The following is a 26,938-nucleotide window of genomic DNA, read 5'->3' as shown; positions in this document are numbered from 1 at the left end:
TTAATTATTTAAAAACTAATTCAGAGTTGGATCAACAATTTTGAGAATAAATTTTTAAATAATTGAATAATAACTAATAGCAATTTCGTAACAATCCGAATAAGGATTTTACTTTTTATTTTAGTGTACCAATTTTTTCTTGAATTTATAGCGTCATTATTATAACAATTTTTGATTTTTATGAAAAAAAAGCACATAAGAAGATAGGAATAAAATGATTAATTCCGAACGATCGTGAGAAAGTGATGGTCATACCCTTTTCGTTTGTTTATACATTTTATATATTTTTATATATTTTTGTTTTTATAAAATAGAATACGGTCCTTTACATCATGTTAGATATCACTGCAAAATTACATACATTAATTACACTTATTGATTTAACAAAGTAACATATTATACAACAAGAAATGTAATTACATACTTTATAACGCCGACTCATCAGGTTTTTTACTTTCTATTTTCCTGATGAATGTTGCCCGCCCCTGATCGAGATCGATACAGAAGCCCATATGATATTCGGCATTGGAAATGCATGTCGCGAAACGCACTCCGCAGGCAACTCACGCGTCGCTCGGCGACGATTTATAAACGTTAATGGGTTAATATCGCCGCGCGATTCTCGGAGGGACACACTCACGAGAGGTCCGGTGAGGAGATATCGCATATCCGGGGGATACGCGGGCTCGATCGAAAGAGCGTCGATCGAGATAAAAAACGCGGTTCGATGGACCACGTGGCGTATAATCTATAGCTTCATATTCCTGCGGAGTGCGGCTGTACGTTCGAACACTTGCGATAAACGCATGATGGATGACGTACAATAAATACAGGAGGCAGGGTTTTTATCTATCGCATGGCATTCTGTCGATTATTAATCGTGGTGCGTTGCTGACGAATCGAATAAATTCAGTTGCTAACAGGTAGCCCTAGGCGAAGGGACCAGTTTTATCGAAACAGTCGGACAATTAGACTTATCGCTGTATCGTTGTACAGAACTGTGTTGAAACACGCGTCAAAGAGGAGCCTGAGATATTGAATTGGAAAGCACAGGCAATGGAAACAGAGAGTAACAAGTTTCAATAACACATACCAAAATACACAGTTTCTGATAGAGTTGAAATCTATTATTCTCTATTCTCTCTCCCATTGCCTGTACTGTTCAATTGTGTCCTCGGGCTTTATGGTGAATTCAATCACTCGCACTACTCTACATTAAAGGCTGCTATAGAAAGTAAAGTCTAAATAGCATAATCTATCAACTTTGACAATGGTAGAATATAATCAACTTTGACAATACAATATAGGTATGTTCTAACATACCTATATATAATTGGATATTAAAAATATTTGTTTTTACGTTTTGCTTTGCTAATTTTCTGTATGATAACTTTCAGTATGCACTAATCTAGTATAATACAAGTGATAGAATTCACTGTTAGACAGAAAGCGGCTGTTATCACGATTGATGAAAACCTAGGCGAGAAGGTCGTGGGAAAGTCGCCGCCTGTGATCTCGACGGCTTCGTACGTATCCGCGAGCGGAGAGCTGGATCAAAGATATAGAGAGAGAGAGAGAGGAAGCGACGGTGAAGCGGGAAGAGAAGTGGGAGAGACGCGGGAATCGCCTCTGGTGGTCAAGCGAGCAGACAGGAATCCCGATACTTTCGTCGGACTCGCGCGTACCTACGCGCGCCTCGACAAGCGGGATCGATACGATCGATACTCTCCCGTCCATCGGGGAGAGATACACGCTGACCGGCCTCGGATTGATGGATCTCCTCGTGTCGTTTTCGTAGTCGAGCCTTCGTAAAGCGCGCTATTGTGCAACCAACGTCGCCGCGCGATCGACACGGGAGAGAGAAATTACCCGAGGCATCTGCGGCAGTGTCCTCGCACACCCACAACAGCGGATTTAATTGTTCGATCTCTCGAACCTAACGTCGATCTTTAAGTATAGTTTCTCATTAGGATCCACCTCTCGACCAACATCGAAGTTCCCCATTCACGTGGGATCTAAATCTCGTAGGACACAAATTAAAAAAAAAAAAAGCACAAATATATAATACATTGTAAGAGTTATTAATTTTACAATAACTATACACTGTCATAATAACTACAATATAATAACTAGTTAAATTAGTTATTATTATAGTTATATTAGTAACTATTTCATAAACTGTAGTATACTCAAAAAGATACTAAATTTTAATAAATATTTGTTTGAATAGTTGTAAATGAATATTTATTTACTGTGAGTAAATGTTTACTTAGTATTTTCAAAGAAATATATAAAATATATTAAATTTAGTTACAAATAACAAACACTTTTCTTTTAGTATACGAATTAATACAAAGCAGTTTAAAAGAAAGAGTTATGGATTAATTTTTAGAAATACGTTCAAGAGAATTTTGTGCGTGATGTCATAGACATTTAAAAAAATTGCAAGATAGATGTATAAGGAAGTTTCGCTCTCAACCTCGCTCTCGTGACGTTATTTGCAATTACAAAACAATGAAGTAAGGGTACAAAAAATGGCGGCATGTTCCGCTCTGTAGAATAACATGGCTTCGACATCGTCAACAAGCGTCGAAACTATGACGGCAAACGACGTCAGTCGTGCGCAATGTTATGTAGAAGTGAACACGCGGAGCGGCGAGGAGAAAGATGCGATCGAATCCTCCAAGTCGTACAAAGACGCGCCTTTACGAATGATCGGTAGATCGCAGATAAACCGGCAAGCGGACGAGAACGTATCTCCTCGTTTGCGCCGATCACGTCGGACAAACGCCGCCGAGCGTAATGCGCGGTACTGCGTGAGCTCCGCAACTAGCCGTGTGTGCGCAATCTTTCGAAACGCGACACGATAACGACAACATTAGCGACGCAACGAGAGTCCGATTTACAGAGAGTCGTGTCTGGTTGATCCCGAGATATGATCTCTCCGAGAAGAAACGATCACCAGAGAGAACTATGTGAACTGTAATCGTCCTAAAAGAAATTACAGGTGCGTTTAGAAATATATGTTACAGGACGTTTCTAGTTTTCATGAACTTGAGTGATGTTTCATGTGAAGGTTTAGTCGTGAAATAAATTGCAACATTTCTAGTTTTCTGTATGAAATGGAATATTTCCTGCGCAAAGGTTAACATTTTAAGAATAGAAATTTTCTAATGAATTATATGCTGAGAGAAAAGAATAATTACAAATTTAATTTACGATTATTTTTAAGTGCAAATTATACATTTTTATTGAATTATAATTTTAATTTTTATTACTAACATTTGCAGCAATAATAATTATAAAAATGAAGCTCATAGCTATAATTATTTTGTACAATTATGATCATAAATACGAAACATTTTTCTCTCAACAGTGACGAATGAAATATCATCTGAATTGATAGCAGTTTTGTTTTTCAAAATAGTTTTCAATAGATTATATATAAAAAATAGAATCTTAATTCAGGACCTGAAATAAAATTTCCCGCTTTTAATATCTATACAGAAAAAAATGTTTTGGCTAAACCAACAAATAGGTTCAATCAGAATGTAATATTTTGAGATCAATCAATCGGAATAAAAGAGAGGTCATAATTAGATTATGATATAATTATGATAACCAGAAATTTTGTTTTGCCTTAGCCAAATACCAATCTGGTTGGGAATTTTTACTGGTTTAACCAAAACTTTCTCAGTGTTCTCTGATGTGATTGGATCGTTTTCGGGTTTATTGTCGGATATTTTTACTGCGCCGGGTCGCAGAGCGTCGGACACACGCAGAAATCGGCATAATAGCCGCGGTCGCGAGAACGTCCCGGGCACTTCTGATCGATGGCCCGTGTAGTTGCAACACGTGACTATACGCGGGCCCGATCCTTAACTTGTTAGCCGGGATTGCCGACCTGTGATTAAGGTAACGGTAGTCATCAATTCGGCCACGTGATCGTTAGGCTGTCAGTCGGCGACCGACATTTAAGCGGCCGCCGCCGTGAAATCGTTCGACGGTAATTTGCCACCGTTCGACGGCTCGGGCGCGAAAATGACCTTTTCAAATTTACTACGGATCCTCGCCGTGCAACTCCCCCATCCGTTTCGCGTAAATTACAAAGAGGACACTTCGTCGGCTCTGTTGATTCAAACGCGTCGGCATGCGCAACGGAATGCTTTTCGTGAAACTCGTTACATCATATGTGCCTGACAGATAAATCGATGTTGATTATTTCATTTTTTCCCCTTTTTTACGTACACAAAGAACTTTAAACACTTTATGACGTAAGATAAGCATATCTTTTCAAAATAAGCAAATCTAAATTATTTCCTATCTATTATTTTCTAACACGTCGAGTAAATGTGTGTCTATTCTTTAAGTAGTTACAGTGAGGTATCTCAGGTATTGTTCTTAAAATAGCTCACCGAGCAGTTGCTTATCCGCTCATTTATCCAAAGGCTAGAAGCTTCTTTTGAGATGTCGAGGGAGAAAGAATTATCTCTCGTTCTAAAAAGTCGCTAACAAGACATGATTTTTTTACCTTTTTTATTTATTTCTTCATATGAATCTTAAATTTATTACCGAAAAAAGCAAACTATTAAACATTTGAAAAATGTTTAAGAATTTTAATTATACTTTTATGGTAAGTTTGCCATTCCATCTTGAAGTCACTTTCTTCTTCTAATTAAAATCTCTAATAATTTTTATGAATTATAGCAGTTAAACCTTGTTGATTTATTTTTCTTCGTTAAAATACACCAGACACCTGAATACTGTAATCGCGTAGGAAACACATCCGTGTTGCGTTTGATGTAATACGGTGATTAATTCGAAGCGGATCTATACGCAGCCGACACAGCCGGATTACATACGAAATCGCTTGTGCTCGCATTAATATTCAGCTCCGGAATGCTCGACTAATGACGCGGTGCTACAGTTTATCGATGATTACGACGAGATGAAGGAGGGTGCCGTGGGCGGTCGACCGATCGATCGCTGGAAAGTGGATTCCGTTTGCGCTCCCCTTCTCTTTCTTCGTCTTCTTTTTTTCCACGTTTTTTCTTCTTGCGCACTTTTCGTTTCCACAAGATGGCCTCCAGAGACTGATCGCGTCGATTGGTCGTTTCGTCGCAATTATGGGCATAACGTGGGCGAGATACGTCGCACGCGTTTCCACGGATTTATGCGAGACGTCCGGAATGTCATTCGATGTGTTCTCGTATAAACGGCAAGCGGTTGCAGCCGCGGTGTCTGGCCTCTGTCTCTCGCAATACCTGCATTCGATTTTCATCGATCGTCCCGTGAGTAACGTGTTTTACGACTCGGAAGAATCTCCGGGGCTATAACTTCATTTCTTCCACGCGGCGAGCGAATCGATTCTCTTTGGTAATGATCGGCTCGGCGTCGTTCCGCGCAGTTGCACGTCGACCGATGCTTAATTCTTCAGTTTTTTCACGGGTCAAGTTATCCCGCGATATTTTATAGCGATGAATAACTCTTCGTTGAGAGAATTATTTCGTATAGAAGAAATAAACTACACGGAATATACGGAGTACGGATTGTAATTACTTTCTTGATTTTTTATCTTGTAATAGTTACGAAATCAGGAAAAATCCCAAGGACGTATGTAAGGAGGGAAAAGGTTCTTGCTCTCCCCTTTTTCATTTCAACAAGAAGAACCAATTAAATTATGAAAATTATTTCTACGACGAAGAGTTAAACACTCATTGGCCGATGTATAACTCACGCATTTTATTATTCCTAATTAATATTAAGTACTAACAATAAGAAAGTTTTGTTTTCTTAAGTATTAAGATTTTCGAAGACTTCGGATATATAGCTTTACCTAATATAAGTATATTTTGATCTTTACAAAAGACGGAAAAGTCACTAGCGCTGAAACACTTTCTTGAGACAAGGAATACAATGAAATAATAAATTATAATAAATCTTATTCAAGAGAGGAAAAGCTTTAGATTTAAAAAATAGAAGCCCCCTCTTCCTCTAAAGATTAATAAGTTTTATATGAAGATAAATTTTTGCTGTCCTCGCCCGATTGATATCCTGGATTCACGCTCATGAAAAGTTCTATGAATAGTTTTACTCTTTTGCATATCTATTGATACTTTAGATGCAATCAGTCTCTGATGAATAACGTCCCTTTTTTCGCCGAACGTCTTTTTAATCATTTTTCTTTGGCAATGAACTATACTCATATCGATCATGTATTGAGTCGTTGGCGTCGAAAATCGAGTTCGCGCCACCAAATCATTAATCATCGTTGGCGATTAATAGCTATCTGCGGAAGTGCAAGCGGGTTTGCAAGTACAATAGTGTCACGGCGATGATTAAGACACTGCACTGCGATCCCGCGGGATGCAAAGGGCGACTGTGGTAATTTAAATCGAGACTTCAATCGACGCAGTTGGCATAATAAAGTCTAAGAGTACACGGCTAAATTCCATCGACACGTTTACGATGTTACCGCAATAATGCGGCGCATTCGTGGCGTGGTATTGACAGATGCTATTGCGACATTATTTCTTCCATTCGTCGGTTATCAAACCGCAATATTCGTCGTTCTTGACACGATGTCTACAATCCATCTATGACTGACATTTGACATTTTGTAATTTAAAATGATTTGTTTGCGCGTTGAATACAATGGACAGGTAGATGTTCAAAAAATTGATCTCTAATTCGCGTGTAGATTAAAAGTCAACGTAATACGAGCGTCGTTTCCTGATAAAAAATAAGTTTCTTCTTAAAGATTAATTAAGCAGGTTCACTCTTTATAATGGAACTTTATTGATTTCATTGAATATCCTTGGTAAATAAATTTCTTATGATTATCTCGAGAAGTAAACCGTTGACCAAAATTGTGTACCCTAATGCCTACTAATGCCCAGTAATCCCTAAATAATGCCCAGTAATGCCTATTAATACTCTAGTAATGCCCATTAGTGTCTTAGTAATTCCCATTAATGCTTTGATAATGCCCATTAATACCCTAGTATAATGCTTAATCTAGTATACCGCTTATTATAATACATAATTTTCTTAAGTAATGCCCAGTGGTGCCTACTCCAAATCTGTACAACCCAACTTTGTTCTTAGCGGTTTACCTCCCGAATTATCTTGGTGGTTAATTTTAATTTAGTATGTAAAGTATGGAATCTGTTATTTGAAATATTAAAGATAGACCTTTTTCTCAAGACGCGAAGAGAATATATTTTCTCTAAAGACTTACGCAAACTTTCCATCAAGGCCGCGACAAGGCTCAGTTTAGTTGTTTAATTTATATGTGCCGTATCGAAGCGTTAAAAATCGCGTTGAGGCATTACATACATATTTAGATTAACGAGGGAGATAGACAATATGGATTTATTTTGTTGAGAAAATTAATACGACGCCGCGGTGTCTCTATGATACATGTTTAAACGAGCGAAACGATCAATCTAGAGTCTCGTGTGAACCTCATTCACGAGACAAGTGCCGAGTGTCAGATAAACGTAACCGCACACTATACCGTCGCACTTCGAGCACGCCCGATCATAGATTAAGACACGAGGAACGGTTATGGCTTATGACAAAAGTAATCTAGAACTTGACAGCTCAATCGGCGCGTCCAGCATACCAGCGAGGGTAAACATTGGTGCTTATGTTCCTCGGAGGCCATGGGGCCTCCTATTTAGATCGGCCGATATATCGGAGTAAGTTATTTCCCATTCCAATTCATCGCTTGCATCATGAATTTGATCTTTTCAGGAAATTGGCTTGTAAAGTATGATAATTCCGTGGATGTACAAGGAGAAAGGCGGTTAGGTTAAATTTTATTTAAAAGACGTTTCGATGTACTGAAAAATATTTGTGACCGTAATCTGTATAATATTATAGTAAAATAATTATATAACATAAAGTGAAATTAATATTATATATAATATTAGATTTTTTATTTTTGTATTATTAGTGTGTTAGTAATAATAATTATATTTATAGTTTTACTAAAAAATATCTAATTAGCATGTAGAATAATTATAAATTATAATTAAATTACAGTAATTGCAATCATTTTTTTATCTCAGTATATATATTTATAGAAAGTAGTAGTAGTATTTATTTACACTTCAACTTTACAAAAATAGCCAAGAAGGGGACTTGGTTTACAATATTTCTTAAACATTCATAACCCATACAATCTTAGTATTTATAGAAAGTACATCCTCGACGATAAACATCCCTATAAAAAGCAGTTTTATTAAAAAACAATATTTATTTTTGTAACAATTTTAATATCTTTTAGTCCTCCTTTGATTTTTATTATTGCTTTTTCCAAGAAAGTACAAGAAATTGAGGGCACTTCATACTTATAAAAGCGATGGCTGTATATAGTATTTTATTAATTATTGTGTGTGTGTATATTAATTCGCCTTTATCACCTTCATTCTTCTTTAAACTGAATAAATTACACTTTGTTAGTGGAGCCTCACTGTACATCCATTTAATTTTCTCTCCGCAAAAAACTTGATAATAAGTTTTTTTCCTCCGACGGGAGGAGGAGGCCTTCCATTTCTTCCTGACCGCGTTTCTCGGGGTCCTTTTGCTGCGGCGCGAATCTCGAAAACGCGCGAGACGGATAAAAAAAGAACGGCGGAAACGTCCGAAAGTGAGAGAGAACGCGCGAGGGAAGGGAAAGCAAGCCGGAGAGTTAATTATACGTCGTGCGAAAGAAGATTTATCGGGCGTACACACATTTTCCACGAGGCGCGCGCGCGCTCGCTCGCACGAGTCTCCTACGCCCGCTTCATCTCGTCATCCTTGCAGCCCTTTCCGGCTCCCTCTGTCGACCGCGTGGGTGTCTCCTGACGACTCAATATTACTACCACAAAACATACATACGGTCGTTACCACGAGTGAGCCGCGGCCATGGGCGTACCGTGGACGCGCGCGTAAAACGAGACCCCAAGGAGGCCTGGACCTCGCGGTCAAGAGACGGAGCGGGTAGAGGAGATGGAAAAAAAGTCTCTCGATGGATGATGGCGATGGTTGTTGTGGCGCGACGGAGACCTCGGACGATACCTAAATCTACGACGGCGATAGAGATTCAGGAATATCGCGCAACAAGATAAACAACCTCTCCCACGCCACGCGATCACCGATCGATGCTAATGAAGTACCTCTCTCTCTCTTCGCTCGATACGAGCATTTTCTCCTCGAATAAGAACACCGTCCACGTGCGCCCGCACTCGAGGCACGCGCACGTGCGCGAAAAATTCTTCCGACGCGATCCACGATCCACCTCGCGTTTCTAACGTACCGTAGAAATTTCAGGTGGGGATCGCTCGAATTCCCGGATCCTTCGCCGTTGCGTCGGCATCCTTAGAATTCCCTGTAAAATTACTCGACACACGGATAATGCGCACTCCGGGTGCCGCAAGGCGGATAATGCGATTACCTGCTTGAAATATTCGCGAACAGCCTTTTACGCTCGGGATCACGATTAACAAGATACTTCAATTAAGGTATCTGTAGGACGTGGCAGATTTAAAAAAGGTATATTAAAAAAGGGAAGAAGAAAGAACATTTTGTATTTCAATACAGAATTAATCCTTTTCTTTACAATATAAAACAAGCTGAGCAATCGTGTTTTGGCGAACGTCTGAAAATTCTCCAAAATTATCCGGTTATCTCTCGTCTTCTTCCGCGATGAGGAACGACGATTCCCCGCGACTATATGTAGTGCAGATTTTAATATAATTTGGTTGAATGCCGGCGAGCGAATAATCGAGACAGGGTGATGCATGCCTCAAGGTTCATTGTATTGTACCACGGGGGGAATCCGACATGAGGAAGGAGGAGGAGGAGGAGGAAAAGAAGAAGAAGGGCTCCTTTGTGAAAGCAGCGTCAGGAAATCAGGATTGATATAGGGCTGCGGTAGGTTCGCTCGTAACTTTGTCCCGCGGTACCTGGGACTCGGTCCCGATCCATTAATCACCCTCGTACGAGGCTTGAACTCTTAGGTGATTAGCAGGCGTGAACACCAACTCACCGTAGATATATATGCGATTGGCCGCCATTGTCGACCACCGCGAACGCTCCACGACGACGATTGAGACGTCCGTCTTCTTCGTGGATTCTGAAAACGCCGCGGTCTCGAATCAAATGCACGATTTCACGGCTAGCTCGCGTGCCAACATTTTCATTTTTTTTTATCTTGTTTCCCGCGTTCCGCAAACAATTACGCCATCACAGATACACACACACGCACCGTTGATAACACACTGAACGCGGTCTCTTAGATGATTTACTTATTATTGCACAATCCTTTTATATACAATATTATTAATGTTCACTTTAGACAATTTAAAACAAACTTTTAATATACATATACTGTCCGAAAATAGATCTGATTATTACCAATAAAAGAAATCAACAACATTGAAAATCACTCGTGCTACATTTCATGTTTTCTACCAATAATTTTTAATATCACTAGCTTTACTTTTTTATTGATAGCCAAATCTATTTTCGAACACATAGATAGCCTTTAAACAATCAATAACATTAATATTGATTGTCCATGAGCCACTTTAAGGTATTAAGTGAAGATGTAGGTAACTTCTTCGCATTGCTTTTTATAAATTTTTAAAAACCGTTTTATAAAGGATTTTTTTTCTCTGAACGATTGAAAAAAATATTGTATATAAAACTTAATTATTATAAATATTTATTCTGAGATATTACAGCAATAATAAGCTCAATGGAGAGAGTTTCTTTTAGACATATCTTTCGCCACAACTATCAGTTTCAGAAACGTCTCTTTCTCGTAGACATTCTCGTAAGATATTAACATACGCACATTACGTGATCAGTGAGCGGAAACGAATAGAACACAATGCGATATTAATCATTGCCTTAAAGCTTGTTTACGATAGCTATGAAAAGCCAAGCTGGTTACGCGACGCTTTTTACGAAAGGGGCGCTCGTTATTCTTATTCGTAAATGTTACGTCGGTCTTAAGTCATTCCCGTTTGTCCGGCTCCTAAAAAGAGGCGCTTAATTGTACGGCGATTTAACCGGAGGGGAACCACCCGTGGGGACTGCCAGAGATTCCCCCCCGAGTTTCGTGGGTGTAACTTACGAGGTAATTAATGCAGCCGTAAGTTGCGAGCCATGCCTCGCAGGATGGGGACCCGCTTCGTTCTTGATGTGCCCAAATCTACGTTTCTTCAGCACGACTTACGCTGGTCCACTCGAATCATTTACTGGAAAATTACCGTTATTTACCTAATGCGTGCATTTTATCAATTTAATCGACACGGTGTCGCCGATGTCAGTCTTTCATTTTATTATACCTATATTTAAATATGTTATATTAATACCAGACATGAGTTCTTTTAAATGTTAGAGATTCAACATTCAAACGTCAACAGCATGATTTTTCAGTCTTCTATCAGCAATAGTCTTCGAGAAACAGCAACTTTTTTATTGTTCCGGATTATATAATCTGGAAAAATTTTAGTATACTGTCAAAGCTTTAACAGCGAGTTTTTACTATCATAAAAAAAATCGAATTGTATATTTTATATTTATTTTTTTAATTTTTCTATCAAAATTCACAATCAAAATATGGATAGTGCCTTTGAAAATCCCTGTTGCCAGAAGAAAGTTAAATTAATCTACAATTTGTTCTTTGCTTCCTGCTGCTTGTTTCTTATTTTTCACCTTTTTCCCTCTTCGCAACTGTTTTATCAAGAATCGTATCTCTTGTACAAGTGTTTCTCGCTTCTTCTGGGATTTGTCAATTTTTATCTTGGATGACAGAAAACGAAGAAACAAGATAAAAGGCAAAAAAGCCAGAGATAAAAAGCAAGGAACAGAAAGCAAAGAACATATAGTAAATTAGCCTTTAAGAGGACATGGAAAATTTTGCTTTTATTAAGTCTTTCAAAAAATTTTGATATGTTACTTCACTGTATCGATTTTTGATGGCCTCTGATCCGTATTGTTTCTTAAACATTGTGCAATGTGTTTTATTTTCTATTCTATTCTTTCGTGGAAATTGAAATGCCCCACGCATACCGATCTTTCTTGTACGCTCTATGCGCGTGCATCGAGATCGGCTTCATCGCTCTTCCCTGTCTCCGTGTCGATCCGCCGTTTCAAATCCGGGACGAATATCCAGAGAACGGCTGTTCTTCGTGGAAGGGCAGAGAAGAAAGGATCGCGCCGCACGATTTTAACGACGAAAGCAGCGGATACGAAAGCACCAGAATTATTAATTAGGCAGTTCTTATGTCCGCGTCGCGCGGTACGGTGCCGCGGGATCCACGAGGATATAAAATTAGCAATTTTATACTGCCACCATCGGCCGATCGGCCGATTCTCAGACTCGTGCCAATATCGATTATTGGGCGGGTTTTTTGCCCGCCCGTGAGGCAATCTATATGAACTACTCGGTGGAACTTTTTCTCACTAGTCTTTTCTTTTATTTGTCCTTTTAATCCACCCGAGTTGACGCCAAAATCTGTAACACAGTTACTGATGCTTAGTCTATAAAACCCATTTAATTCGTGTTAATTAAATGTTAATTAAATAGCATTAAATAATTTCAAAAAACCAAAATGATATAATTTGTATAAAAAAGAATGAATTCTAAGTATGTTTTAATAAAAATAATCCAAGATAAATAATATAAAAAAAATTTAATTGTTCGACAATTTTAACAAGGATATTTATAATTGAGAAGCTTATAATTAAGCGAACCCATCGTTAGCTTCACAGGATTAATTATCTCCAAGAGAGAAAATGACGTTGCCTTTCTGCGATGTCTTTCTTCGCCAAATAGTGGGAATTTAATTAAGAATTTACGATATACGCGACGCTTGAAAGCAGAAGGCGTTATTACGCGCCGTGTAAATCTCTTATCGGGGGAGTATCATTAGACGCGGAATGAGATTTTCGATTCTTTGCACGAATTCTAGAAAAGGATTTGATGGCTTTCGTAGCAGGTACACACCTGGGGCACGCGTGGGCCCTCACACACACACGTATACGGTCTATCACGCCTCCTCGCGTGACGTCACACCTGGCTATAATCGCCGAGATCCGCCAGGGGAAGAGAGGAGTGAAAGGGCGAGTGGAAAAAAGCTCCGATGAAGGGAGAAAAAAGGAGTGACCCCGAACCGGTTCACGCCAGGTCAACAGCACGCACGCCACCCCCGTAAGACCCATCGTACATCGCATCGGCTTAATGCGCATCTACCGGGTGTACGAGTATGAAGTCGCGATAGAATTTACTTTGATACTTTTTTCGGCAGAAATGAAACATAAAAGTTATAGAGAAATCATTTTGCTAAAGTATTTAAAAACTTATCTGAATACAGATCTGAAAATAATCTTGTTGGACCATTAAAATAAATGTAGAGAACACTCGAACTGGTTGCTAAAATATCAAAATTTTTTACAACACTCTGCTTAAATCTACATAATTACTTTGATGAATCAACAAAATTATTTTCAAATCTGCTGAGCTATATTTTTAGGTATTTCAACAAGATCGTTCTTTTCGTATATCAAAGCCTTTTGTATATTGGCATGATATATTTAAATATTTACGAGTTAATTTAAATGTCATTGAGAAAAACGTATAGGATTGCGTGATGTTTTGCTTGTCATACAAGTCATTAGCGTTATTAGTGTCGACTTGACTCGTCTTATCCGGAATTACGCCAATTACGTGAAACTCCATCGTGGTCGGTGAGATCCATCGGCATAAATCCAGAGTTATCTGAGGAGACGGGCAAAAGGCCGTCGGTCCGGTCCGATAACGAGTTATTAGTCAATCGTCGATAAGCTCTTCGTCATTGAACGCTCTTCGTTCCAAGTGGTCTCTTCTCCCTCTTCCTCTCTATTTTTCTCTCTCTCTCTCTCTTTCTCTCCATCTCCTTACCAGTTTCACTCTTGTTGCGATTTCTCCGCCGCTCAATTGCCGTAAATACACGGAATAATAGCCGCGAGATTATTGGCGGCGTTTCGGAAGTTTTAATGAAAAGGACGCGCGAGCAGCAAGCCTGGTAGCAAATTATTCCGCTCGCCGAGCTGGCCTTTTACTACTTCGGCGCGCATCCTGCCATTTATCATTTGCAACGTGCAATCGAAGACGGAGGGGCAAAGCGTAACGAGAATGTTGTACAAGGTTTCAAGTTGTGTACGAGCGCGCGTGCACCGTGGTGTCTTGTATAACTGGCGAGAGGAGAGCAAAACGGCAGGATAAGCCGAAACGAGATCGCTATCGAGGCGCCGTTAGGCTGTTTGTCACCTCTCGCGAGCGCGTGGGTCGCCATCGTTGTCGCCGCGCTCATGAAATTGAGTACAGTGTAAGTGTATCCTGATTCTGTAATTCTCAACGACAATACCGGTATCGTTACATTGTCTTTGCACAACTTTTTTTACCGTATAGGTATAATACCTCCACGATGACAATATTACGATACTGACACTATCATTAAGAGTTACAGAATTAAAATACTAGTCATAAGTTCACGTAGTAACGTGTTTATTATATCGCTAAATTTTCACATTTTTAATGCTCCACTTTGTATCTTCTTTAAAAACGGGATACATTATAAATTTGTTAAATGGGAAAGATTCGTGAGGGAGAGGAGAACCTTGAGGACAAGTAGACAATGTAAATGAAGCATCGAGTCCCATCATTATAAAATATAGATATTCATTTATCAAGTTATAATCTCTGTTATATATCGCACAATAATAAACGCAATTTATTTCATTACGAATAAATTTCTAAAAGAGCATCGCGCATTTTTCGAGACTCATAAGGAAAAAACAATTTAGCTGAAGTATTTAAAAATTTAGGTAGATACAGATGTCAAAGTAATTTTATTGGACCACCAAAATTATTGTATTGTAATGCAGGAAACTCAAGTATAATGTGCAATGCTGCAAAAAGTTGACATTCTAGTAATCAATTTCAACATCCTATATAATTATTTTCAATGCCTGATAAAATTATTTCAGATCTGTATCTACAAAACTTTTTAATATTTCGACAAAGCCCCATTCTTTCCATGCACGTTTATGAAAATAGAAATAATTAAAATTTTGCCCATTTAAAGCAGAAAGGTTTTCGCCCATCTCTTCGTATTAATCAAATGTACGCTTCTCTCTCTATCTTATCTATTTAGATACTCTCATATTATTCAGTCCCGACCGTGTTCATTTACCATTTTTCTCAGACGTATACCCGGAGATATGGTGAGAATGTCGAAGATAAATCGAAAGGTATACCACTGGTAGCGGCTTATTAACGAATCGCTGCAAGACTGTTCGTCATCTCACGCTTGGATAGTTATGCCGAGGCATAAGCTCGCCTTGCCGACACGCGACCTACACACGGCGGCGCGCGACAGCTGTTCCTGTCCTTTTCCCACTCACGCAAGAACGGCACTCGCCAGACGAGCGTCCTTTTTCCCTCTTTTCCTCGTCTCTCTCCTTCCTCCCCCCCCCCCTCCCCAACCCTCGCAACGAGAAAGCCCGTCCCTCTTGCCACCTACCGATCCGACAGCGAGAATTCGCGATGGCATAAAGGAATAAGACGGAAATAAGATACGACACAGCTGATACGCCTTCGCCCACTGATCACGCGTGGCTAGGTGTACGCCAGAGATTGTCGATGATGTCATTCTCGACTATGGGTATACTCGCAACGAGCCAAGTGCAGGACATTAGCTGACCGATTATAGAGACACGGATACGAAGGGCGCCAGCGAGGTAAACCTTCAATGGAGCATGCAAATTTCATTATCGATTCGTAACTAGTGCGAGACGCATTTCAATTGGGTACTTTGATAATACCTGTAGACAGTCACGCGCTCCTTACCATTCAGAGAAAACTAGTGAGTGAGGAAATGACGTAAGAACTGACGTAAAGAATCAGCTGTGACATGACAATATGTCTTTCCTAGCTGCTTTCTTATGTACTGGTTTTTATCAACACATAATAGGTATATCAAATAGTTCATAATCTCTCTTATTAGTATTAATCACGACCACCTTTGGCTTGTATTCCATTGGAGATTGACATTATCTTACCGGAGATATCTTTCCAAAACCTGAATAAAAATCGACGCGCGCACTTAGAACATTTTTTTTTTTGCACCAGAGAACCGAAGTCACCGCCGATACCAACAGGTGTATCAAATCTGGCCTAATATTCTTACGCGCGCGATTTTTATGAGACATTCTGCGCTGTAAAAAATGTTCTGGTTAAAAATGAACGAGAATCAGAAGGTTTTAATTATATCAATCAGAATTTCAGTTATCAATTAGAATTATAGTAGATATAAACAACAAAATTCTTATTTGTTTATTTTATAGAATTTATATTTAGTTTATAGAATTCCAATTAATTAAACCAAACATTTTCTGAGTGTATAATGTATATCTTCATTTTTGGCGCTAATTGACTAAGTATTTTCATATAGAAATCATCATTATCGCAGTCTATTTATAGAATTAATGCTTTCAAATTACTTATATATCCGCAATCATTGCAAAATGGTAACGTTCCAATTACATGGGTCAATCTCGATAAATTGAGTATTAATTTTTTCATAACAACATCATTAATTTCATAGTCCAATTCAGAATTAATGCCTTCAAATTATTTATCCGCAATAACTGAAAACGATATATGGGTCAATCTCGGTAAATTCGTTCAACAAACCCCGACGGGACGAAATTCATGTCGGCGACAAAGTGAAGGGAGGTTTATGTGTTGTACGAAGTCGGAGCAAGCTGCGCCAGCGATATCAATCATCCTGTGCGACCGAGAGCGAGACTTTCACCGCGACGACGACAACGGAGAGACGTCGATGCGGCCGGTTTATACGAAATCCTAACGGCGTGCGCTACAAAACTTTTCGATTTGACGATCATTCTTCTGTGCGATCAGTTCGTGGTCGTTCGCGTCCACCCACGATTCATCATCGCGCTACCATCGCCAAGGAGAAATCGCGCGGCGATTCAATGGTATCGTTGATCCGTTCCGCACGGCGGGGATCGGTAGCACATTCGATCCGGCCGATCGAACATGCGCTCGATCAAGACGATCTCCGCTCGCGTCCCGCCTACACACGATCACTGAGATAGCGAGATGATGAAGAAATAAGTCTCCGAGCGGAAGAAGACGCCGAGTTTGTATGTCAGTGCCATCAACTTTTCATGGATCATCAAATGAATTTGGAAAATTGCTCTCATTATATGGTACAAAAAATATTCTATTGTTAAGAAAACTAATTATACTTAATTCACTTCCTTTTAAGTAACGGTTATCTTTAACAAGAAATATTTTCTCGATAATATTCTTAAAATAAACTTACAAATTTTAGAAAAATTTATTATTATATACTCAAAATAAGATTTTTTATTATTTTCAGATTATTTTGTAAAATCGAAGAAATGATTTTATATAAATAAATAATCAAATTTATTTTAATTTAATAGTCTTGATTGGAAGTACTTTACTAAGATTTAGAATACCTATAATATAAATGAAATGCTAATGTCATTCTCTACGGATATTGTGATACGTAAATTATATATTTCTAATGCGATAGATGTAATTTGCAAACAATTGAAATGTACTCACCAAACGCAGTTAAAGTAAACATTTCGACTCTGGATTTGAGTTCTCTTCAGTTGCGAAAATCAAACTACCTGATGTACTTTAACTTTGTTTGGTGAATACGTTTCAATAATTGTTTGCAAATTACATGTATATCTTGCATTACGAATATATAATTCAATCACCAACATCCGCGGAGGTACATAAGCATTCCATTCGTACTAGATTTATTCTCGGCGTTCCATAAATATCCGTTATTATTTTACTTCAATTCACAATTTGAAATATATGATTATAGTAATTCGATTATCTAATGTGGTAGTTTAATACATTTATAACATAAATGCATCATTTTCCGCGCTAACATAACAATATACATGTAATAGAAAAAAAACTTCATGATGTATCTCGCGAAGAATCGGGAGAGAACACGACGCGAAAGGGCGCGTTAAAAGCTACCACCGATGCGCTGCGCCATATTTCTCAGGACGAATTTTATTGAGGAAGTTAGGCGGAGAGTCGGCGAAGGAGGAAGAGAGGGAGGGCCGGGAAGTATTGAATTCATCGGTACGCATTGTCGACAAGATATACGAAGCTGGGGGTTACGGGTTAAGTGGGCCCTGTACCTCTGGTAAATAAGTCTCCCCGCGCCTCGTAGCGTTTTGCGCGAGCGAGTGAACGAGCGAGTGAGCGGACGCGTGTGAGCGTCGCGAGTCCATGCATGCATGCATGCATGCACGCACGCATGCATTCGTTGTCTCTCGCGTGCCTCCGAGAGTGCATACTGGTCAACCGCGCTTTCTCAGGGCAATTTATAATCGTACGGATTCAATGCGAGCCGTGTGGAACGCCCCGAGAACAAAGAGACACTCCGTAGTAGTAGATGCGCGGCGCAACGCGGCGCTCAACTCTCTCGACGGTCTTCCTCGAGAGAGGAAGGATCTCCCTGTCGGGTGAAACGCCGTCTTCGCAAACGTTGTTGATTAGTCGCTTGAGTTCGCGCACGGAGTACTCGTTAGAGTGATTCTTCGGGATCCCGGACGTTGGTACCATCCCCCGGGACTTCCCTCTCTCTATCTTTCTCTCTCTCTCTCTCTCTCTCTCTCATGGCCGCGTCGCGCCCCTCGACTCCAATTAAAACTTTACGACTTACAGCAGGATGTTAAGTAACTGAAATCGCGCATGCGTCGCGTGGTATGTCCAGGGGACGCATTCCGCGATTAATTTGTGTTTCACGCATCGTTATTGTCTTTACAGTAATATTTGCGCGACCAACCATGCGAGGAGACCGGTTCCTTACTCGCGCGACGACGGTAAATCTCAGAGCTGATTGTACTTGAGTTCCACGGAGTCAAACGTTCGACGTTCTTTAAGATTCATTTCTTAGACCTTTCCTTCTACGACTATTAGTTTCAGCATCTATTATATTTACGTCTTTTATCGCGTTATAACATATCAATACATGTAAAATGAAAAAGCTTCATGATGTATCTTGCAGAGGGTCAGGAAAGAGACACGTTAACTTATTTACTATAAAAACGATTGAAAGGATATTTTCTATATTTTGTCAAGAATAAAAAGCAAGTGTAGAACAGTATGATTGAAGTGTCTAAAAATTAAGCTAAATTCTACAAAATATTGGTATGGATTTAACTCCATGCGGTTTTCATGTATAATTCTCACTACACTGATGTTAATATTAACATGATGTGAATTTAAAATGCCTGTTTGTTTCAATACCATCAATGGTGTTTAAAACCCATGACGTTAAATCTATAGCAATATTTTTTAGATTGTAGATACAGATCTGAAAATAATTTTATTGGATTATCAGGATAATTATGTTATTAGAGTGTGCAATTTTTTTGCAGCATCGCTCATCATGCGCTTAATTTTGTACATAACGATTTAGATTTTCAATAAAATTATTTTCAGATTTGTATCTACCTAATTTTTAGATACTTGTGTCCGATTTTCCTATTTCGAAATAGACCGCAGGAAAACCAGTGAAAGATAAACGTTGTTGATTTCTGAGATCAGAGATCATATCTGATGTAATCCATGGTGAAGCGATCCTGGGTTCCAAAGAAAAGGGATCTCTATGCGTGGATATTGTTTGTACGTAACTTACATATACAGGAACACTGAGTACAAAGCGGCGGTTCCACGTGACCCACGACCTCGCCTCTAATGAGCGGCAAAGCTTACGGCTATTGTAAGAGAACCTCCTCCTCCCCTGTTGCCGAGGGCTTCTCTCCGTTTTCTTCGTGCTCTGCCCTCCACCCGAATCCTTTCTTCTGCCTGGCCGTGCTGTCGTACGTTTAACTTGAATACAATAAGGCAGAAGAAAATCCGATCCTCCTCCATCCCTATGATTCCGCATATATTTATCATAGTTTGCGTATGTTAACTTACAAAAGGAGTAACCGCGTTACAAAAGGAGATTAAGAAAATCTCTTTGTGTAAGAATTGATTTACAAAATGCGTCGTAACGTTCGTAATTTAAAAATAAATTTTTTACAATCAATTTAGTATTAAACTTCTGATGCTAAAATCAATACACCAGATTTTTAATTGAAAGGCTTGCTACAATAATAGATTCTAATCCTCATTTCGTAAAAATATATGTAATAAACTCTAAAGGAAAATATTCATAAAATTTGCACACGCTATAAAAATTGTTTTTTATTTTGACACATGTTCGACGAGGTTATTACGGGTTACAGATAATGAATATGAAATTAATAAATATATGAGAATTTCTCTGAAAGAGATGTTATATTACTGACTAATAAAGAAAAAAATATAAATCACTGCATGACAAATATAACAGTGGATTAGCGCAATCTTTAAAACAAATAGAGGACTCCATCACTCATCCGTTTCTATCTAATATCTATCACATATTCGATTACGTTGTGGGTTAGCCTATCGTCTATCGCAGCAAGTCCTTTAATTATTAGATACTTTATATATCGGAATAAAATAGCCTCCTTAGATTCATTAGTTGTAATTAACTAATAATATAATAATTTACGATATCTATATAGATTATGTATTAAATGACAATGTCTGCGATATGTCGCGCGAGGTCTCCTCGAATCGCGATGACGATGACCGCACGGTCATCGCCAAGAGGAAGATCAGTGATTCTACGAAGCGATCGGGAAGAGAAAAAAAAAAAGGATAAGAGGCAACAACGGGAGAGAGACGACCCGACCCGAGCGAACCCGCGAGCTCGCCGCACCGTTCTTGTTGAGCGAATCGACAAGACGGGCGCGGCGAAGGGGAACACCCTGTACATGCCGACGACATTCCCGAAGTGCAGCGTTCAGTTTTTCACGGCTACCAGTGCAGCGGGTAGCCTGTGACGAGCTAGGGAGTGACTCAGAAGCTTCGAGGTAGACGCAAGGGCGAAGCAAACACGCACGTGCTCCCTCGCGTATGCGTCTCTACGTGCGTCCGCGTACACGTGTATACACGCGCGCGCTCCGCTCTTACGTGCGTGCGTGCGTGCGTGCGTTGCGTACGTGCGCCTGCAGCCGGATCGCGGAGAGGAGAGGAAAAAGGGAGAAGGGAAGCGCGAGATTTATTTGCCCGAATTTCGATGGCCGCCGCTGTGGCCGCGCCGCTTCCGAAGAATGCATCTCGCATTCGGGATCTTTCGCGGAATATGTCTTACGGCGGATTCTCCCGAAGGGGTTCCCCTCGAGTTCGATCGTTGCTTTTCCACCGCCGTGTTTGCTCCTGTCGCGCCGAGAGTCTTCAATGTTCGCTTTGTTTAAAGGGCCAGGTCAAAAACACGACTAAATACTTCGAAGATTTTCGCGAATAATTCGAAAATTTACGAGTTTTTCGTGCATTCTGAATTCAGAATTATCTCAACCATCTTTCATCGTTACCATTTCATTGGTTTGAGTTCGAAATCCATTAAAATTTTTGTTACCAGTTTTATTCTTTTAACAATTTTTCAAATTCAATACTGCGAAAATAAGATTGTAAAACATAAAATTATTCCAAATCATTATTATTTAAAAATTAGGAAAAGTCCCAGGACTTGTGTGTTCCAGTAATGAATTAACTCTCTGCCGTCCAAGTTGAACTTTCAAGTCAATATTTTGATTGTAAATTCTGCACTTTCAAATACCATATATGAGTATATGAATTTAAACACCATGTGTTGTGTATGTTAATATTAATATAGTACAAATTTAAAATTTATGATGCTGAACCCATATTTTTAACAGTGTTAGATAAATTTAAATCTGTATCAAATAATTAAAATATAGGTACATACAATTTTTTCAGGTTTTTATACAATCTAGAGAACATTATAAAAATCTACATCAAAACTCAATGACCTCGATAGATGGTTGACAAAAGTGCAAAACTCCACATAGCTGACAAAAGTTCAAATTCAATAATTGATTATTATCAACGGACTCTCGTAGCCGTTATTCCCAAGCTGGATCGCGACGATATCCGATAAATCAATATCTAATCAATGATCGGAGACACACGTCTCACGGATGATGTATCGTTTTGTCGTGGATTCTTTCGAGTCGGCACTATTAGGCCATCGACGTCGTCGTTATTTTTTGTGGGGGAAGAAGTCACGCGAAGTGGACCTCGCGTGTCCCATGTGTCCCGTAAACGACGACTAGCACCGCGATTAACTAATGTGTCGGACCGGTTAGGAGCGTATTGATCAGAGACCCGAGACTAGATTTATGTCGGCGAATGATTCACGGCACGTGATTTACAGCGGATTGTCCGGTGCGCACGCATACTGATTGAGCATTTATGCCGCTCTCCCGGCAGCGTATATACGGCACACTAATCATTTATTGGGTTAAGGTGAAATTCTCCTTCCCTCTGCCGGAGGGTACACTCGGATTTCTTATCCCTTTCTGCTCCGGCCTTGTGCCGTTTCGATTACATGGCAAATGCGCGGAATCGAGAAGACTCGCATATTTACGGAAGAAATTAAAACTATTGATTAGACGAAACGTCATATTGAAATATCACAGATTTTTTAAATTATTTGATTTACAGATGAGTGTCCCACATTGAATCTTTTATTACACTTGCATGAAATACAGTATTTGCATTTATCTTTGTCTGAAGGATGTATAGAATATTATCAACTTTATTTATAATTGTAAACCATCAAAGATAGCAATAAAAGTTGAAATATAACGTGATGTAATGTTAGAAACTCCTCTCGCGAATGATTACGTTAAAAAAATATTAAGAAGCCAAGTGAGTAATGTAAAACATTTTTTTTGGCTTCGTATTACTCTCCTCGTGTGACGTATTTAAATACTTTTGCACATTTCCTGAAATTTGATAAGTAATTTATTAATGAAATTTCTCAGGAAATCGGGTTACGGAATCAAAGTTACGTAGGTGCTCGATTCGCGACGTTTATGTAAAGCCGCAGGCACGACAGTCAGCGTGGTTACGGTTTTAGAAAGCGCGTTCACCCTAACGGCGTCGCAAAAATCGCGTTTCCGTCGCCGATCGGAGTATTCGAAAGTCCTTTGGGAGCAGCGCTCCTTGTTTTTCATCTCTCGCTCTCTTCGATCCTCGATTACGAAGGCAGGACACGCGTCTCGCCCGTAGAATGTCGTCGCCGTAACGAAGGGGCCTCTTCTCTTTCTCTCTCTCTTGTCTCCTTCCATGCGTCCTCGCGAGGATACACTGCGGCTCCCTTACCTCCTCAGCATCTCGCCGGGTGATCCCTCGGTACCGATGAACGTTTAAATTAGGCAGGGAATCCCTCGGAATGCGCTAAAGAAACGACGAGATCGGCATTCCGCGAGGTTTTGATACGCCTTTGGGCGTATCGTGCTCATGGGGCATTATTAGCCCTTATGCGGCAGGAATGACTCTTAAGGGCCCGACCCGCGATCCTTCGCGCCGCGGCTTCGAAACATTTTGCACATTTTAAATCCTGCCCGCGAGAAGCGACTTGTCCACGATGACATCTTCGCTTTACTACATATGTAACTTTTTTCTTTATATTCATATTTTATTATGCTATTATATATTTATATACAAGTACTTAATTCAGTAGTAAATTATTTATATTTTAATTTAATTTCATTTAAATTCTTTATACATTATTTCAAGACCCTGCTTATTAACATCAATATTATCAAGTTGTTTATCAATTTAATTTGTGATATTATCCTGTAAAACTGTAATATTGAACAATTTATTACGGAAAGACAGTAATTAATTACTTATTTGAAACATTAAAAATACTGTACTGTTTTTGTACTTAAAATAAATAATTAATTACCGTCTTTCAATATTAAATTCGTTAGTATTAAATTTTTGTAAGGGTATTATCCCAGTTTTAGTTTAAGATAAACTGTGTTTTAAGATAAAAAATTAAACCAACGGCGCCGTTTACCGAACTAGATATATGTACGTAAAATTCTTGCCGAAATATTATTAAGCACTAAGATCGAACTCTAATCAAATAAGATACTTTGCTACTTAGTTGCGTAAACTGTTATTCGAATTTCAGTCCAATGTTATTTATTGATAATTAATATTTAAATCGTGTAGTATTTAAATTAAACTAACTCTTTACACTTTTTTTGTTTTTTTTTTAGAGTCTGGCCACAGGTTGGACAGCGGCTCCCCGTTTTGGAGGATTCAACTTGACCAGGACCTTCTGGATACCATCAGCGCGATCTATCCGGAGTGGTTTAAGGTAAGGTCTATTTTATCCTTCTCTCGCGTCATATTAGAATCAACATATACTCATTGAACGAATGCGGGATAACGAGGTACGCTCCTCGTACAGGATTACACTAACAGTCGAGCAGCATCGACGTCCTCTCCTACATCCGCAAGTGCTTCCGGTGCGCAATCCTGCAACGACAGCGCCGCCGTGGTCGTCGTCACCGGCGGTGAGCACAAGGTCGCCAAAGGCGACGCCAAGTCCAAGTCGAAAGTGAAAAAAGCGGACGGCCATAAGGATAAGGACCGGGACAGGAAGGACCCTAGGCGCGACGCCAAGGACGAGAGGTGAGATAATTTGCGTGTCGTATGTAGATTATACGACTTGGAAAGCACGAAGCTGAGACTCACCGAGAGAAGACTCATCTAGAGAAGACTTGAGTTATATCGACTGAATATCAATAATTCTTATAAAATAACGAAATGAGAAGAATATCCGAGTCTCGTTATCACCTTCCACCGGTTTCCACGCGAGTATAACCGGTATGCACGCGTCTCGCGTACAAATAGAAGTAATGGACAAAGTACGCGTGTTCTTGATCGCATGCTGGGCGTAAGGCAGGGCGTTATCGTGATCAAGAAATAGACGTGTCGTCGCTCAGCACCTGCCTCGATTATTTTAACAAGCTCCGCGAACTCCTCCCCGACACTTTGTCGCCCATCACCCGCGTCATTATCTCGGGGAGACGTTATTTCTATTAGGGTATTGCATGTACCGCGCTGATCTTGCAAAAACGCAGCAGGAAGAAGACAACTTGCTAAGTAGCTGATTATCGTACGGGTCCGAGAGACTCTTGCCTGTGAGAGGTCTTGCAACTCTCACAAAATTCGAAAACGCAGAAACCTCGATCTAATAATAATATTTTAATGCTAATGATATTAATACTTTGACTAGGTATATCTGAATGACGCATAAGTTTCCACAAGAACCTCGTCATCTATTTGTGATTCACGGCTTTATATCTACCTATCCGATTCAGAATGATTTAGTATTATTATTTTACTTGTAAGTGTTGAAGACATTTAAATACAGTGGTTTGGCAGTTAAAATGTTTTAATTTGCACTTAAATTTAACAGTCAAAAATAATTTTAAAACTGTAATATCAAACAGAGATTACGCGAGATCATAAAACTCTAAATTAACTAATTCATTTTTGTTAAGGCTCACTCTATTATGCCATCTTAAATTATAATGTCAGAAGCGAGAAGTTATATAATAATTCTTGCAGAATAGATTGATATGAAAAATATGTTTTAATAAGATAATTCTAATTGTACAATTTATGGAATCAACTTGTAAAATAAACCGAAAACTCTCTTCTCATTTTGTTAATTAATAAATATATTGTATATTGTGGAAAATGAATTATATAATAATAAAAAACAAAATAAGCTGTTCATAAACTATCAAATTAATACGTATAGAAACAAATATGATTTAATTTCTTCCTGAAACAAGATATACTTTGCAATCTATTCTGTCAATGGTAAATGTTATTTTATTGAAAAATATTATTCAAACGTAATTTGCAAAAATTTTTATTCGTGTTTTCTCGTTTCTGACATAATTTGAAACAGTAAGTGCGAACAGGAATCTTCACTAGATAATAATACGTGAACACTTGATTTTAAATAATAATTAAGTCAAAGTTTGTTCTGAGATTTTTCTATAGTAAGCCGCTTAAATGAGAGACGACGGGATTAGTTCTCGCGGGCCTTCGAACACCTCAATTCACTGCTGCGAGTTGCGAGATCGCACGAGATGCTAGGGCCGCGCCGAGCGGACGATTAACCCGCAATTTAGTATCAGTACCGCGTGTAATCGTTACGCGAGAATATAAACGCTCTTAACGACCGGCTTCCTATCTCCAGCTGTGACGAGTAATCTTTTCTCGGAACTTTCTCCTCGGCGTACTTAAACTCACCGGACCGTTGGCTCTCGACGCTTTAAAATCTTTAATCGGCTCGCTAACTTCTCTACGTATGGATTCCGCGCAAAGCGCCGTTCGCGCAATTTTCTCTGAACTTTTCGTGAGATAAACGAAATAAGCGGATCTTCTGCGTGACATTTCGCTCGCGACACGACGTTTCGTGACCATCTGGATCCGTGAAGCTCTCACGGATCTATCCTCAGGTCTATCAAGATAAATATGTTCACCCTTCAATGATTAAAACACTTATTCTTACCCTTTCGTTTTTGTAGAAGATACGCTATTCGATACTTTCTCTATTATACCAAGATTATTCATGCGTGTTTATTTTACATTCCATTGCACATGATATTTATCTGAAAAGTGAGAAAGAAATACATTGTTTAATATCAAATATTTTCAGTTTCTACAAAAAATATTGTAAAAACTCAAAATATTTAATAGGAAAAATTGAATAGTGTAATTTAATTTTTCTGAAAACATTAAATATTTTCTCTCGTATAATATTAAATTTACTTTTCATATGTTTTGAAATATTATAGTTTATACATCTTAAATTTATTTAAGACTAAGCCAGTTTGTAGAAATTCTCATCTCGGAAATGACATATTA

General features: G+C 39.0%; 1 protein-coding gene across 1 annotated transcript in view; it reads left to right on the top strand.

Moving 5' to 3' along the window:
* Positions 1–2,564: 2,564 nt before the first annotated feature.
* Positions 2,565–26,938, top strand: part of LOC108775162 (MKL/myocardin-like protein 1) — a 100,994-nt gene continuing 76,620 nt past the window's right edge. Inside the window, exons 1-3 of the mRNA XM_018541449.1 lie at positions 2,565–2,799; positions 24,265–24,365; positions 24,459–24,682. Of these exons, the coding sequence (XP_018396951.1) occupies positions 2,565–2,799; positions 24,265–24,365; positions 24,459–24,682 (560 nt within the window). The remainder of the gene's footprint in view (positions 2,800–24,264; positions 24,366–24,458; positions 24,683–26,938) is intronic.

Source organism: Cyphomyrmex costatus, unplaced genomic scaffold, assembly GCF_001594065.2.
Source record: "Cyphomyrmex costatus isolate MS0001 unplaced genomic scaffold, Ccosl1.0 scaffold29, whole genome shotgun sequence".
Taxonomy (NCBI): Eukaryota; Metazoa; Arthropoda; class Insecta; order Hymenoptera; family Formicidae; genus Cyphomyrmex; species Cyphomyrmex costatus.
This window is presented reverse-complemented; position numbering and strand designations above follow the sequence as displayed.